The 18063-nt window shown below is 36.1% G+C and overlaps 1 protein-coding gene across 6 annotated transcripts in view; it reads right to left on the bottom strand.

Annotated features, from left to right (window-relative positions):
* Positions 1-18063, bottom strand: part of XRN1 (5'-3' exoribonuclease 1) — a 120668-nt gene that overhangs the window by 46189 nt on the left and 56416 nt on the right. For all 6 annotated transcript variants that reach the window (XR_006299479.1, XM_043595228.1, XM_043595229.1 and 3 more), the window contains 5 exons: positions 10963-11125; positions 7394-7507; positions 5779-5877; positions 3276-3391; positions 2613-2759 (listed from right to left, as the gene is read on the bottom strand). Coding sequence is in view for 5 of the 6 variants with exons in the window: in XM_043595228.1 (XP_043451163.1) it covers positions 2613-2759; positions 3276-3391; positions 5779-5877; positions 7394-7507; positions 10963-11125 (639 nt within the window). In the remaining variant the exon portion in view is untranslated. The remainder of the gene's footprint in view (positions 1-2612; positions 2760-3275; positions 3392-5778; positions 5878-7393; positions 7508-10962; positions 11126-18063) is intronic.

Below are 18063 nucleotides of genomic sequence, written 5' to 3'. Positions count from 1 at the left end.
AATCAAATAGAAATAAAAATGATATGAGATAAAGTTGAAGAAAATCTCCCACAGAGTAGAAGTATAGCAATAAAGAAAATGGGTGAGAAGAGATAAAAAAAATTAAGAGGATTAATCCAGAAGTCTATCATCTAACAGAAGTCTCAGAAAGAATAGAAAAAATGGAAAGGAGGCAATTATCAAATAAATAATAGAAATTTTCTCAGAATGGAAGGGCATTGGTTTCAAGTCTGAAAGGACTGAACAGCGAAAAGAAAGAAGATACATACCAAGGCACACTTCATCACATTAAAGAAGGTTTTTTTCACGTTGACTTATTTATTTTGAGACAGAGAGACAGAGCACGTGTACATGTGGGGGAGGGGGAGACAGAGAAGGAGAGAGAATCCCAAGGAGGCTCCACGTTGACAGTGCAGACTCTGATGCAGGGTTCAAACTCATGAACTGTGAGATCATGACCTGAGCTGAAATCAAGAGTCAGGGGCTCAACTGACTGAGCCCCTCAGGTGCCCCAACACATCATCACATTATTAAAACAGCACTGGTAAAGGGAAGATGCAAAAAAGATTTCAGAAACTGCAAATAGATCATACACAAAGATTCAGAATCAGAATGGCACAGGACTTCTCACCAGCAAAGGAAACAAGAGCTTTTCAAATTCTGAGGGAAAATAATCTCCCATCTAGGATTCTACACCCAGGCCAGCTATTAATCAAGTCTGCTCAAGGAAGAATAAAGACATTTTCAGACATGCAAGCTTTCTCAGGAAGCTACTGGAGTAAGTGCTCCATCAAAATGGAGACAAACCAGAAAAAAGTAAGATATGAAAGCCAGGAAATAAAGGAATCCTACATAGAAGAATGGTGAGGGAAATTCCTAGAATGGCAGTAAAGAGAAAGTCTAGAACAAGAGCTGTGTGATAGCCCTAGAAAGCAATTAGTTTACGTTGAGGCAGGAAGACAGAAGGTTTTAGGAGGAAGTCTACAAAAAGAAAATGGAACCAAGAGATCTCCTGATCTGTCTGACCACATCAAGTTTTCCAACTATGACACACAGTTTAGGGCCGAATTAGTTATAAGAACACAGACAATAAGCAAATGATTAAACAAGATGTGGAAATCAAAAATGTGTACAAGGAAATGCAACCATAAAACTCTACAAGGTCCAGCTGTGACCATTTACATCACCTTAATCAAGTAAACCATAAATACAGATTTATTAAACTATAATGAAAGGGGAAATAAATATACATGTGTGTAGGGAGGTGAGGAAATAGAAAGGGGAGGTAGTAAAAGAAAGCTAAAGTTTCACCTTTCATGGTAGGAAATCAAGGCATATGTTAAGTTGAAAATCATGAAAAGTAGGGTAAATACAATGCTTTAAAGAAATACAGAAGTGAACAGAAGAAATAATTACATTTTCAGATGGCAATATGAGATTGAATTGTGTTCCCTCCCCAAAAAAGATTCCAGTACCACTCCTACTACCTTCAGAATGTGACTTCATTTGAAAACACGGTTTTTATAGAGGTTATAAAATAAAAATGAGGTCTTTAGGGTGGGCTCCAATCCAACATGACCATGTCTTTATGAAAACGGGAATATGGTCACAGAGACAGACGTGCACAGAGGAAAGATGGTGTGAAGACGTACAGGGAAAACACATGTGAAATGGAGGACGGGAGTAACGCATCTACAAGTTAAGATCAAATGTGTGAGGCTACAAGAAGCTAGCAGAGAGGTGTTGAATGGTTCCTTTCCTAGCATCTTCAGAGGAAGCACGGCCCTACCAAACACCTTGATTTTGGACTTCTGGTCTTCAGAAATGTGAGACAATAAATTTCTGCTGTTTTAAGCCACCTAGTTTGTGGTGCTTTGTTACGGCAGCCCTAGTAAACTAGTAAGAGGATCCTAAATACAAGGTTAGAAACTGGTGGAACAATGGAAAGAACATTCAATTAGGAATCAGAAGTAAAGGTATTTCCTCCAAATCTTTGTGACTGAGTAATTCAAGTAATTTTGTCATTTTTATCATGAGGAGCTGAGATTTACTGATTTCTTAGACCGTTTCAGCATAAAATTCTATAATTTTAGGACAGTAATCTATTATCCAGCTGGAGTTTTAAGACTCAGGAAAATCCACTGTGTGAAGAGCTGTTTTGTTCACCCATACCAATCTTCTTATTACTAACACAGACATACAAAGTAGTGAATTATTTATGATAGCAAATTGAGGAAAATTTTAATTAAAAGGAGGCCAAGGGGCGCCTTGCTGGCTCAGTTGGTGGACTATACAACTCCTGATCTTGGTGTTGTAGGTTTCAGCCCCACATTGGGTGTAGAGATTACTTAAAAAAAAAAATCTTTAAAAATAGAAAAATAAAAATAAAAGGAGGCCAGTTATCATCATTCTTTTTCATTTTAAATAAATAAGTACAGTATTTTTTAGCTAATAGCTATGGTGCTCCATGATATAAAATTAGGTTTACATGTAATACATGTCCCATCATACCAAAGGAAATATTTTTAGTCTAAAATTAATATCAGAAAGGCAAAATAGTTATGACATTCCCACATTTTTGGATGCCTAATAGGACCTTATTAGGCACTTACCTCTCTAAGTACTCTGCAAGAAGTTGTTCTGCTGCAGATGAATACATCCATTCACTTCCAACTTTCTTAGTGTATCCAGGTACCTCCTCATTTTTTTTGTTGAATTTGAGATTCAAACCCACATTTGCTTTATGGTCTCCATGAGGGCTGAATGTAAACCACACACACACACACACACACACACACACACGCGCACATTTTAAATTTTGTTCAAAGAATACAATGTTTAGCTTTCAATTCTTAGAAATACTTAGTTTTGATTGTTCTTCTATAGTTTTCATGGTTATTTCCAAAGCAGTAATTGAAAAACTAGAGGAAAGGCTTCAAAACCCAAGTTAACAAAGCATATAAATAGATTATGTAATTAGAGAAGAGAATGAAATAAGAAAATGCAGGGAAATATATTATTGAGATTCACACACACCTTCTGATACCTTTTTTCAAGGTTCAATTTGTTAGCTGCTAAAAATAAGAACTGTCTTTCCAAACACCTACAACATGTGCCATTTAGATGAAAGATCACCATCAGAGGAATTTATGCATAATTTTTAAAGAAAATTCAGAGCAATTAATAAAAGAAAATAAATACTAACATAACCAGTTTATCTTTATCATTTAGTTTTTTTCTGCCACTTTAAGTAAATTTCTCTAACATAAACTTACTTTCTCCTAGATCCTCTTCCAATAAAAATACTTCCTGTAAACCTTGAAACAAGGTATCCACTCACTCCAAGACGACTGGCCAACACATATCCTGGGTTGTACTTTATAGAATATTTCTTTAAATATAAAAACAAAAAGGTCAATTATGGAAACACAAAGCATCAAATGTTATTTCTTTACCTTTAAAATCTGGAGATAATCAAGACATCACTAACCATTGGAATGTGGCAATATAAGGATTCTCAAAAGTAAGTGATCCATTTCCCTTTTTTTTTTTTGAAAGGATCTGTAGGCAGAATTTTTCTGCTCCTCTCTCTCCTTAAAGGACAGAATTCCCAAGGATGAATGAAAGGGGGAGGAAATATACAATTTGTGAAACTGTCTCAAGAAATAAACTCTACTGTAAATAGACTCTACTGCAAATTCTGCAGGCAGGAACTATTTCTTAAACATTAATTTTCATATTCCAATTAGGGCCTAGTAAAATACCTGGGACATAATGAAGCCTTGATGATTATTACACTGAACTAAAACATGAGTATGTCATCAAAAGAGTTGCTACTGAGCAAATTTAAAATATCCTTCATATATGGACATAAGTGATATTCACTTCCCCTAATACTTACTATCATATAAAAGTAAGAAGTATGTATAGATTTATAGCTAATACAGTCAATGAAATGTAACCTTAATTTGTGCACTTAAGAAACTATAAAGATTATCAAATTAAAAAAAAAGTATTAAATCATATACTTTTTAACCAGGAAGCAATTACAAATCTAGTTCCTAAGCTACCATTTAATCCTAACATACATAATAATAACACATATTTTATGTGGATTTCACATTCTATATTTATATGAATTTTATTCACATTTTATATGTCTACAATAGTCCCCAAATGGATACATTTTTTAGTTGCATGAAATATATAAATTATTAAAATATGTTAATATGCTGGTAAAGAACACAATATAGTTTCTCCATCAAGTGCATTGTTAGGTTTAGAAATAATACAGACGAATCAAGTATGCTTTCTAAAATAGACAGGAAGAGTTAAGGTAGTAGTTCTCTATCACAGGTAATATCACTTAATTTTTCTAATAAGTATTTGGAAATATATAGGGGCATTCAGTTATAGTAATTGGCACAGGCTACTAGCACTTAGTGTCTAAGGGTCAAAAATGTCAACTGTGCTGTCATATACAGGAGTCCTATTTTACACATAGTTGTCTCATCTAAAATACCAATAGTAGTCCTTTTGAGAAATATTCGGTTATGGTACAATTAAAATTGATGAAGATCATCACAAATATTCTAGAAAATGTAAAATAAAAAGCAAAGAGGGGCCTGGGTGGCTCAGTTGGTTAAGCGTCTGACTCTTGGTTCAGCTCAGGTCATGATCTCACAGTTCGTGGGATTGAGCCCCACACTGGACTCTGTGCTGACAGTGTGGAGCCTGCTTGGGATTCTCTCTGCCTCTCCCTCTGCCCCTTCCCTGCTTTTGCTTGCTCTCTCTCTCAAAATAAACAAACATTAAAATTTTAAAAAAGGAGAGAACATTGGAGTAGAGAAGAAGGCTTGAGTAAAAGTTGAAAAAGGTATGTAAAGAGAAAGAGAGCACAGTAGATAGAGAAGGCATGCCTAGCAACACTGTATACTAAAAGTGGACAGGCTCATTCATATCTAGAAAAAGCTAGGGATGGAGGAAAATAGATGTTCTACTAACTCCCAGAATAGAGACCTCCAGCATTTTTATCAAATGGGCCACTCTCCTGGTTTCCTGACTGTGCTTTCTGAATTCTTTCTCCAAGAGACTTATTTGCCTTCCATAATGTTTTCTCAAGTGTACCCAATGCCTTGAATTCATTTTATAGGATATAAAGCTTTAGAATTTACTATTAGAGAAAAATAAAAGTGTAAGTAGCAATAGCTGACTGTGAATTAATTTCAGTTAAGTTAATTATCCAATGAATCAATAAGAATATATATGACAGATATCAGGATCCTCCTCCCATTGTAGCAGGGAAAACTAAAAGGAGCCCAGTGAACATCTCTGGAGAAAAAGGTCCTGAAAAAAGTGCTGTGAATTTAAATGCAGTTTCCCCAATTTTCTCTTGTGACTGCAGTAAGGCCATTTGTCACTTGTAACTAAAAAATGTAGGCTTTGATTAATTATGAAAAGTTAAAAAAAAAAATCTAAGTCTATTCCCAAAGGGTATGGTAAAAAATGTGCCCCTTCTAAGCTTGAACACGATAACCCCTAATAACTGTTATAGATCAATAATGGGATGTCAGTGATCCCCCCCCCAAAGATGTGCATGAAGTTCGAGCATAGATTCCACACTTATTTTTAAATAATCCTAGATGCAACTGTGAGGGAATTTAATCACTATTAAATAAAATATTTATAACACATTCAAAGAAGGTGGTAAAAAATATGCTTCTAACACTTTCAAAGTTCATCAGTTCTAAATTAAACAATATGGACTATAGTACTCACATGCTGGTTCTGTATTAAAGCATCAAGATTGGGTTCACATGGAATGCTGAAAACCACACGAATCCTACCTTCTGTAATCACATCTCCCGAATCCTGAACCTTGGAGGAAAAAAAAAAAATCACAGTATGTTTTATAGTCTCTTTCACTATATTTTATGTACTTACTTTTCTACTTATTTGAAAGGTTTATTATTTCTGAAATACAGTAAAACAGTAAAGGTGGCTATGGGAGATTCTCTTAGAATTTGTAAATGAATGTGATTATATTGTAAATTTGAGTCATTGTACCTTGCTTTAATAGCTGTTAGTCTTTTTTTGTCTTTAAATTAACTTTTTTATTTGCAAATAACTTTAAACTACCAAAAAGTTGCAAAAAAACCAGGTCAAAGATCACTTGTAAAACATTTACCTAGATTCACCTAATGTTAACATTTGTTTAAACATCTGTTTTAACATTTGTGCTCTGTGTGCAGTTACACACACATAATTATTTTTCTGAACTTTTTGAGGGTATACTATATATATCATGTCCGTTACCCCTTTATATTTTGGCGTGTATTTCCTAAGAAGGATATTTTATGATGTACATGATGTTCATCTGTCTCTCACTGTGATATTTATTAACTTTGATCATACCAAAGATACTGCTCATAATCTAAACTTAATCTTTATCATAATGCTTACAAAAAGATAGTTTTCCAACTTTAGCACTCTCTCCACGTTTATTCTTGACATGATACTATAAGCAAGAGCCCTTCCATTCCCTATTTAATACTGCTGTGGAATCATTAATTCCTACTTTCCCAATTTATTATTTCGGTATTCAAACTGTCCCAGATTTGGCCAGTAGGAGTCCCTTGAATCTGGTTCCTGTGTTTATGTGATATGCTCTCATTAGTCATTTGAGCACTTCCTTACTTTCCGGCCTAACAAGTGTTTCCAGGCTCATCTTGTACCTAACCTGACCTAGCCCTGTAATGGGCCATTTCTCTGAAAAGCTTTCGGTGGGGTATATTAGAAGTCAAAACCTGGAGATTATGTATGTTTACTGTTACCAGGGTGTCTTTGCTTCGTAATCCTTTTGAGCAAACAGAGCTAGAAAATATACGTATGCATGTATATATACATATATATCCATATACATGTGCCTATATACATATGATACACACATATATTTTAAAAATCATGAGTTCACATTAATACCTCCAAGTTTAATCTGTCCCCATAGATTCTTTCTTGCATTCTTCCATTTCATATATGCATATATCTTTTTCCATGTGAGAACTGGAGTTCCTCAAACATCAACACATGTACAAGTTCATCAACCCAATAATACATCTACAATAATTACAGAATTGCTTTTCCATACCACCACAATAAACAAACCTGCTCTGTAAGAGATTAGGATTTGAATTCTTTTTTCCCTGCCTCCTGACCCCAACCTGCTCAAGACTAAAGATATAAAGCCAAATGCTGTGTTCCTAAGTTAGACAAATGAATTATTTTCCCCCCTTCAGTATTACATTTTATTTTATACTTAAATGAAGAGAGTTAAATAACTCTACTAACTTGAAACAAGAAAGAAATGTAATTAGTAACAATAACAGAAACTAACTTCTCCAGTGCAGCCATAATAGGGGGTTCCCAGCATAAAGACCATACTTCTAAGAGGAAACAAGTCATCCAATGTTTTGATACTGGAGAAACGGGAGTCAAAAGCTCGGATGTCCTATGTAGAATGAAATATAAAAGTAAATTATTATAATCAAAATTTCTATGGATTGCACATCAAATTTTTCTTCCTGTGGAGTTAGGACTACGCTATCTGCAAATGTGAAATGTAAAGATTTTATATGTAATGTACTAGTAACTAAAATGTATTGACTTTATATGCCACTCTTCTAGGTATTTCACACATTTATTAGTTCATTTCATTTTCAAGACAACACTCTGTAGCACAGATTATTTAGCCTCACTTTATACCTGAGGAAACTAAGGCACAGAAAGGTGATAAAATCTTTCCTAAGATACTGTTTTGCAAGATTACAGTATCAATACATGCTTTAAAAAATTTGTGTCTCAAAAAAAAAAAAAAATTAAAAAAAAAAAAAAAAAAGGGGGCGCCTGGGTGGCTCAGTCGGTTGAGTGTTTGACTTCAGCTCAGGTCACGATCTCACGGTCCGTGAGTTCGAGCCCCGCGTCGGGCTCTGGGCTGATGGCCCAGAGCCTGGAGCCTGCTTCCGATTCTGTGTCTCCCTCTCTCTCTGCTCCTCCCCCGTCCATGCTCTGTCTCTCTCTGTCTCAAAAATAAATAAACGTTAAAAAAAAAAAAAAATTTTGTCTCAGGGCGCCTGGGTGGCTCAGTCAGTTAAGTGTCTAACTCTTGGTTACGACTCAAGTCATGATCTCATGAGTTCGTGAGTTCAAGCCCCACTTCAGCTTGTGTGCTGACTGGGCAGAACCTGCTTCTGATTCTCTCTCTCCCTTTCTCTCTGCCCCTTCTCCACTCTCTCTCTCTCAAAATAAACAAAACTTAAAAAAAATTTTTTTGTCTTATCACACCAAGATTACAAACACAAAACCAAATGCCTTTTTCCCCCCATTAATTTATTTGAGGCAAACACTTTTTGGAGAATAAAAATTTTTTTAATTTAAAACTGTGTTAAGCTAATGCTAGGATTTTTCATTAGAGATGAAGTTTAATAAATAAATAAGTAAATAAGTAAATAAATAAATAAGACAAGCTCCTTAATCATACACAGAATGAATGACTGAGCATAAAATAATCCTATAAAGACTACAGTTTTTGAGGCGGTTCAAGATGGCAGCATAGGAAGATCCTGAACCCATCTCCTCCTATGGACAGAGCAAATCTTCAGCTATATCTAGAACAATTAGTTCCTTCTGAGAAAGACCCGAAAACTAGCCCAGCTCCTCCACAACAAAAGATAAAATGTACACATCAATAAGGATACGAGAGGCAGAGACATACTGTTGCCAAAAACCCCAGCCCTGATGTGGAGACCCACAATCAGGAGTGGTCTCACAAATATGGAGCTTCTTCCTGAGGAGGTGCCCTATCTTCCTGAGGAGGTACCCCAACTCTTGGGAACTACACTAGAGAAATAGGCCCCCAAAATGTCTGGCTTGCAAACCAATGTGGCTTATGTACGGGAGACTCAAAGGGCTATAGGGAAATGAGATTCTGCTTTTAAAAGGCTTGTGTGCAGATCTACTTGCCCTGAGACCCACGGTCAAAATGGCAATTTGAAAGCACCTAGACCATATGGGGAAATGATTCATCTGCTAACCTTAAAGTGTCTGCAAGAGGGGCAGGGGCCTGTTGGGACTTTTTCTGGGAACAGAAGCACTGGCAGGTATGCCCTACAGCCCTGCTAAAGCTGGCAGGCACACCCCACCCCCATGTATATATGTGGTCTTTCTCTACACATACATACACACACACATACAGGAATACTACTCAGCCATAAAAAAGAATGAAAATCTTGCTATTTGCAACAACATGGATGGACCATGAGGGTATTATGCCAGATGAAAGAAGTCAGACAGAGAAAGGCAAGTACAATATGACTTCACTTAATATGGACTCTAAAAAACAAAACAAAAACTGAGAATAAAATGAGGGTTGATGGGGGGTGGGAGGGAGGGGAAAGTGGGTCATGGGCATTGAGGAGGGCACCTGTTGGGATGAGTACTGGGTGTTGTATGGAAACCAATTTGATAATAAATTTCATATTAAAAAAAAAAAACGAAAAAAAAAACCCCAAAAAAGTATTGGCCCAAAAAGTCAAAAATCATGACACTGAGGAACCTTAACTTACAGGAGGGGACTAGACACTGTTTATCTTTGTATTCGAAGCAGACAGTATTGTATCTGCCACATAATGGACACTCCAGAAATATCTATTCAACCAATAAACTTGTGCAGATATATGAAAGAAACAAAACAAACAAAAAACAAACAAACAAAACAAACAAAACGCAACACAACTAACAGATATAGAGAAACAACTGGTGGCTGCCAGAGGGAAGGGGTTTTAGGGGGATGGGTGAAATGGGTAAATGGGTTTATAAGTTAAAAACTAAGAGTTATAAAATAAATAAATCACAGTGATATAAAGTACAGCATAGTGACTATGTCAATAATAATGCACTGCAAAACTTGAAAGTTGCTAAAATAGTACATCTTAAAAGTTCTCATGAGAAAAAACTTTTTGTAACTTTATAACAAAAACTTTATAATGACAGATGGTAACTAGACTTATATTGGTGATCATTTGGCAATGTATACATATATTCAATCCTATAGTACACCTGAAGCCAATATAATGTTACATGTCAATTATACCGAAGTAAAAAAACTATAGTTTTTTTTCAAATTATATTAAATAATAATCTCCATACTGTTTTCCAGTATGGAGGTTCCTCAAAAAAATTAAAAACAAAACTACCCTATGACCTAGCAACTGCACTAGGTATTTATACAAAGGATACAAAAATGTTGATTTAAAGTGGCACAGGCACCCCAATGTTTACAGCAGCACTATCAACAAGAGCCAAATAATGGAAAGAGCCCAAATGCTCATCAACTGATGAATGGATAAAGAAGATGTGGTATATATATACAATGGAATATTACTGAGTGATCACAAAGAATGAAATCTTGCCATTTGCAACAATGTGGACGGAACTAGAGGGTATTATGCTAACAAGTCACAAAGAAGAGAAAGACAAATACATTATTTCACTCATACGTGGAATTTAAGAAACAAAACATATGAACATAGGGGAAGAGAAAGAAAAATGAGATAAAAAGAGAGAGGGAGGCAAACAATAAGAGACTCTTAAATACAGAAAATGAAATGAGAGTTTCTGGAGGGTTTAGGGTGGGGGAATGGGCATTATGGAGGGCACCTGTTGGGATGAGCACTAGGTATTACATGTAAGTGATGAATCACTAAATTCTACTCCTGAAATCATTATTACACTATATGTTAACTAACTTGGATTAACATAAAATTCAAATATTAAAAAAAAATTTCTACTTTACACTGCTGCATTAGTCTTCTATTTACAAATAAATATTAATATGATACACTCTTTTCTTTATACAGTGTGAAATAATGTACATTAAGATACAGTTGAGAACTGATGGAGACTTACCTTGACAATAGTTTGATAAACAAAAGGAAGAACTTGTTTTGACCACTGTTTCTCAAGACGAACTTCACCATTTTGATTTATTTGGTATTTACGACCTGTGAGTAACTGAACATACACAACTGCAGATGTTTCATTTATTATTATTCCTTTTCTTCTCAGGTAGCTAAAAGAAAGTATGAAAAAGAAATGTAGATATGAATGATTGTGTATGTATTCTAGGATGTTAGTAAAACTACTAACTCATTATCAAGTGCTTAAAAATTGTTTAAATAAATATGCTAGCAGTCCTGAGTACCTAACGTAAGATTTTTTGCATTAGTTTTTTTAGTCTACGGATACCTCTCCCAATATCTGTGTGATTAAATAAGAACTCAATTAAGATGTGTAATAAATTCTTGTATTTCATAATCACTAGGAGGGGATAAGAAAAAAACAGTGAAAACAGCAAGTGTTGGAAAGGATATGGAGAAAGTGGAACATGCGCACATTGCTGTGGGAATGTAAAATGGTACAGCCACTGTGAAACAGTTTGACAGTTCTTTAAAAAGTCTAGCAAATCCATTTCTAGGTAAGTACACAAAGGACTGGAAAGGTACTCAAATAAATATTTATAAATGAATGCATAGCAGCATTACTCACTATAGCAAAAATGTAGCAAGAATCCAAATGTCCTCCAACAGATGACTAGCAAAAGGTGGTATATCCACACAACAAAATATCTGGCCATAAAAAGAAAGAAGTACTGATACATGCTACAAATTTTAAAAACATGCTGAGTGTAAGAAGTTAGACACAAAAGGCCACATGCTATATGTGTTCCATTTACCAGGACAGGTGGATCTAGAAAGAGAGAAGGAGGTTGACAGGAGCATTCAGTGGGCTTTTTCAATCTAAAGTAGAGGTTGGCTATAGTCATGAGCCAAATCCAGACTGCCTCCAGTTCTTGTAAATAAAATTTTACTGAAACATAGTCATCTATTTATTTACTGTCTATGATAGCTTTTGTGTTACAACAGCATAGGTGAGTAGTTGTGACAAACACTGTAAGGTCTACAAAGCCTAAAATATTTACTCTCTGGCCTTTACAGAAAAAATTTGCTGACCTCTGATCTGATGATACAATCATTCTCCATCCAAGGATATTTTCCTATCTCCTTTCCATTTCCTATTTCTAGAACTCCTATCAGAAAAATATTAAAAAAAAAAAAAAGAAATTCTGACTGTATATTTTTTCATCTCTTCATGCTTTTGTACTGTATGTTGAAGAAATCCCTCAGCTTTATCTTTTAGCTCACAGATTCAATTTTTAGTTTGCCTATATTACTATTCAGGCCATATACTGAGTTCACAGTATCATAATATAAATTTTTATATTTGTGTTTTTATATAAATATATATATCATATGAATATATTATAAGTATAAATAGTATATAGTTGGATAACATTATTGTATATGTTTTTTTCATAGCAGCTTATACTTCTCAATGGTGGTAGGGCTGGTCTGAAATAAGCCACGCCATCTTAAAAAAGTTTTCCAACAAATTTTTGAAATGTAGCATTCTACTACCATTTTCTAAAAATTCAGTGGGATTTTTTTCCTACTACTTCCCTCAAAAGTTATTTAGCCAGTAATCTTGCTACCAATAGGACAAGTGTATCACAAGAAAGGAAAATTATCTACCTATCTCTCTCATGAAAGTAAATGCAAAAATCCTAAACATAATGTAACAAATCGAATCCAGTTACATATAAAACAGATAATACATCATAGTCTAAGGGGATTTACTCCACGAATTCAGGGGTAGATTTGTATTTTTTTAATTTATTTTTTTAATGTTTATTTATTTTTGAGAGAGAGACAGAGACAGAGTGTGAGTCAGGGAGGAGCAGAGAGAGAGGGAAACACAGAATATGAAACAGGCTCTAGGCTCTGAGCTGTCAGCACAGAGCCTGATGTAGGGCTTGAACTCACGAACTGTGAGATCATGACCTGAGCCGAAATCGGTTGCCCAACTGACTGAGCCATCCAGGCGCCCCGTGGGGTAGATTTGCATTTTATATTCAATCAACACTGGGGTGCCTGGGTGGCTCAGTCAGTTAAGAATCCGACTTCAGCTCAGGTCATGATTTCATAGCCTGTGGGTTCAAGCCCCACTTCAGGCTCTGTGCCAACAGCTCAGAGCCTGGAGCCTGCTTCAGATTCTGTGCCTCCCACTCTCTCTGTCCCTCTCCTGGTTCACGTTGTCTCTTTTAAAAAATAAACATTAAAAAAAATTAAACAAAAATTCAATCAATGTAATTCACCAGATTACAATTTTAAAAATCATATGATCATTTTGATAGATGCAGGAAAAAAAAAACCTGACAAAATCACTATCAATTAATGATATAAACTTTTAACTAACTAGTAATAGAAGGAAATTTCCTTAATCGGATAAAGAATATTGATTAAAAAAAGCCTCTACAGCAACCATCATATTTAACAGTGAATCGTTTAAGGCTTTTCCCTGAAATTGAGAATAATACCACAAATTTATAACAAAAATTACAAATATGAGAAAGGTAATCAAATCAGTCACAAAAAAGGGCAAAATATCTGAACAGGGGGCACCTGGGTGGCTCAGTTGGTTAAGCGTCCAACTTTGGGTCAGGTCACGATCCCAAAGTTTGTGAGTTCAAGCCCTGCCATTGGGTTATCTGCTGTCAGCACACAGCCTGCTTCAGATCCTCGGTCCCTCTCTCTCTCTCTATCCCTCCCCCATTCATGTTCTCTCTCTCTCTCTCTCTCTCTCTCTGAAAAATAAAATACATATTAAAAAAAAAAAAATCTGAACAAGCATTGCCCAAAAGAGCACATTCAAATGGCTGGCAAATATGAAACAGCCATCAAGGAAATGCAAATTAAACCAAAATGAAATATCACTGTATTAGAATGGCTAAAATGGAAGAGACACTAATAAGTATTGGTGACGGCAGAGATAAAAGATATTCTTATAAATTGCTGGAAGAATGTAAATTGATACAATCACTTTATTATTTATTTTTTTTAATGTTTATTGTATTTTTGAGAGACAGACAGAAAGAGAGAGAGAGAGAGAGAGAGACAGAGCATGAGTGGGAAAGGGAAAGAGAGAGAGGAAGACAGAATCCGAAGCAGGCTCCAGGCTCCAAGCTGTCAGCACAGAGCCTGATGAGGGGCTCGAACTCACAAACCGCGAGATCATGACTGGAGCTGAAGTCACCGCTTAACTGACTGAGCCACCCAGCTGCCCCAATACAATCACTTAAAAAAAAAAAAAAATTTAAATTTATTTATTTTGATAGTGTGTGCACAGACATGATCAGGGGAGGGGCAGGGAGAGAGAGAATCCCAAGCAGGCTCTGTGCTATCAGCGCTGATAGCACAGAGCCCCATGTGGGGCTTGATCCTACAAACCATGAGATCATGACTTGAGCTGAAATCAAGTGTTGGACACTTAACTGAATGAGCCACCCAGGCGCCCCAATATAATCACTTTACAAATCTTTTTGGTGTTATCTACTAAAGCTGAGCTTAAGCATTATCCTATGAAGCAATAATTCCACTCTTAGATATGTACCTAACAGTAATGCATACATACGTATTCACCAAAAACCCCAAACCAGAAACAACTCAATTGTCTGTCTACAATAGAATGGAGAAATAAATTATCCCATATTCATACAACATAATTTAATCATTAGTCAAAATGAATGAACTAAACGATACATAACAACACAGATGAATATGAGAATCACAGTATTGAGCCAAAGAGGTCAGGTTAAAAAAGAATACATTCTGTGTGATTCATACAAAGTTCAAAAATAGGAAAAACTAATCTCTAGGGTTATAAATCAAAATAGTTACATTTGGAAGAGAGAAGTGAATGTTAATGGCTGGAAGAGGGTTTAAGGGACTTTGTGGGATTATGGCAACTTTTCTGTTGGTTCTATTTTGTGACTTGTATTCTGTTCATGCATGTGAAAACTTACCAAGTTTATACACTTATGATTTGCATATATTCTTTTCTATGTATGTATATATACTTCGATAAAAACTTCCTATTAGAAAAAAAAACCCAAATAGTAATTCAGAACAATATCTTTAAATTTTCAAGTGGTAGGGAGATTTTCTTTCTATTTTCCTTTTACTTTACACTTTTATTGCTTTTGGGTCAGTTTTGTAGTCCATATATATTTTTTTAACACCTGAATTTTTTTTTTAATTTTTATTTTTAAGTAAACTCTACCCCCAATGTGGGGCTTGAACTCATGACCCTGAGATCAAGAGCTGCATGCTCTACTCCTTGAACAAGCCAGGCACCCCTAGTCTGTGTTCTTTCTTTTATTATTATTATTTTTATTTTAATTTATTTTTTTAAATTTTTTTTAATGTTTATTTCTGAGGCAGAGAGAGACACAGCATGAGTGGGGGACGGTCAGAGAGAGAGGGGACAGAATCAGAAGCAGGCTCCAGGCTCTGAGCTGGCAGCAGAGAGCCAGACGCGAGGCTCGAACTCACAAACCGTGAGATCATGACCTGAGCCGAAGTCGGTCACTCAATCGACTGAGCCACCCAAGTACCCCTATTTTTTTTTATTTTTAAAGAATGTTTTTTAGGTGTTTATTTATTTTAGAGAGAGAGAGATAGAGAACACAAGCAGGGGAGCAGCTCAGGCTCCAGGCTCTGAGCTGTGAGCGCAGAGCCTGATGTAGGGCTCAAATTCATGAACCGTGAGATCATGACCTGAGCCAAAGTTGGAGGCTTAACCAATTGAGCCACCCAGGCGCTTCTCTTTGTTTTTTAATTGAAGTGTAATTGACATACAACATTGTATTAGTGTTAGTATTACTACACAGGGGGATACAAAAATGGCATCTGCTAGCTTTGGTACTAGTAGGGTAGAGGAAGAACGTAAAAATGGCACCTGTCAATTCAATGCCTCAGTCCCTAGAGAGAATCCCAACAGGCCTCTGTCCTTCCAACAATTCCCTTAAGGTTGTCAGCAAATGAATTTTCTTCCCATATGGTCTAGATTTTCAAACTGCTGCTTTTACCCTACCTGGGTCCTGGGATAAGTGAGCCTGTGTATGAGCTCTTTAAGAGGAGAATCTTAGGAGCACCTGGGTGGCTAGGTAGGTTAAGCGTCTGACTTCGACTCAGGTCATGATCTCACAGCTTATGGGTTTGAGCTCCACACTGGCCTCTGTGCTGACAGCTCAGAGCCTGGAGCCTGATTCAAATTCTGTGTCCCCCTCTCTCTCTGTCCCTCCCCACTCATATTCTTTCCTTCCCTTGAAAATAAATAAACATTTAAAAAAAAAAAAAAAGAGGGGAATCTCCATTTCCTACAGCTCTATGTTTCTCCTGGATATAAGCCCTGTTGTTTTTCAAAGCCAGATGTTTCGGGGCTCGTCTCTCTAGTTCAGGTCCTGAGGGTTAAGGTAAGTGATAGTGGGCCATTAAAATTTTTAAAAATACTTAATATATCTCTTCTAAGTTATAAACAAAACTTTTTTTTTTTTTTTTTTTTTTTTTTTTTAATTGGGAGAGAGGGCGTGATTGAGCAAGGGGCAGAGAGAGAGAGGGAGAGAGAGAATCCCACACAGGCTCCACGCTGACTGAAAAGGGGCTTGGACCCACCCGAAGCGGGGCTTGAGTTCACTTGATGCAGGGTTTAAGCTCACGAACTGTGAGATCATGACCTGAGCAGAAGTCAGATGCTTAATTGACTGAACCACCCAGGTGCCCCAACAAAACTATCTTTTAACTTTCTCTTATGTAAAATGATAGTACTTAAAAATTAGTTCTATATTTTTAATAACTTATTAATAATTGTTTATCACCAATCCTTTGGTAACACCACTTTTTTTTGGTTGATTCATCTCTTGCTTGTTTGAGGTACAAGGTTTTGGAACTCTTCTGCAAATCTTCCAAGTACATCATCTTCTCCATAGCATTCCATAAAGAATGTCCTTGTTCTTTTCTTCCAGTCTTCTGTCCTTCTCCAATTCCTAATCCTTGTCACTCCATTATATCCTCAATATCTACCTCTTTAATTGAAGGTATCATCAGTTCCCTCTGTTATCTCTCTCCAGTAGTAGTAGCTATTTGTTTTCATACTGTGTATGGACTAGGAGAGAGGGTTGGTGTTCCCACTGTGACATCCTTCATAGTAAACTACCCTACTCTTCCATTCTACCCTTATGTCTACCATTATCCAGAGTGCCTTCAATGTTTACATAATAATCTACCCAATACCACAGACACTGTTTCACAATCTCCCTATCTCCAATAAACTTCTCTTCCATTCTAGTTCAGCCATCTACTCCCACAGCTGTGACTTGGGTCATGACATCATCCATAATGGTTTCACCTCCAAAATCATTAATCCCAGTATTTTGTTGTCTAAAAACTTGTCCATCCAACTTGCTTGTTCAGCTACTTTTGTTTATGATTATCTTAATTTGGGATCTCCAATCCACTGATCCTTCTACTTTCAAACTATTAATCTTCTACTTTCTTCACTTCTCTTTCTATCCCACTTAGATTCCATTGTCCACTATTTCAGTAATATTCCTACTAACATCCTAAACTTCCTTGCCTCTTTGGCTTTTCATTGTATCCATCTGGCAAAATCCAAGGCTGGTTTTTCTAAGCCGGTTACTGATCAGCTGAGCTCTAATACCAAAAGACAGGGTGGACTGTTATATTACAAATTCATGACACTGAACTTCAAAATAGGCCTTCAATATTGCCTTATAATTCAACCAGGTTTTTTTGATCAACTGATACTCTTCCATTTTCCCCAAGGACTATTTTCAAACCTCTTCTACTTTACTCAAATTTAAGACCAACCTCCCTTTCCCTGCCTCTGTCCTCAATAGCTGAATTCAACATTTACTTTACAAAGAAAACAGTGGGCATCCAATGAGAGCTCCTCATCTGCACCCATGCCAAACACAAACCAACCTATAGTTGTATACTACACTGTTACAATAGAGGAGCTATCTTTTAGCCTTTTTAAGAACTTATCTTTTTCCATTATCAAATACATTGTTTTCTTTCTTTTGAATTGCAC

The sequence above is a fragment of the Prionailurus bengalensis genome, chromosome C2, assembly GCF_016509475.1.
Source record: "Prionailurus bengalensis isolate Pbe53 chromosome C2, Fcat_Pben_1.1_paternal_pri, whole genome shotgun sequence".
Lineage (NCBI taxonomy): Eukaryota > Metazoa > Chordata > Mammalia > Carnivora > Felidae > Prionailurus > Prionailurus bengalensis.
Note: the sequence above shows the minus strand (reverse complement) of the source record. Positions and strands in the feature narration are given on the sequence as shown.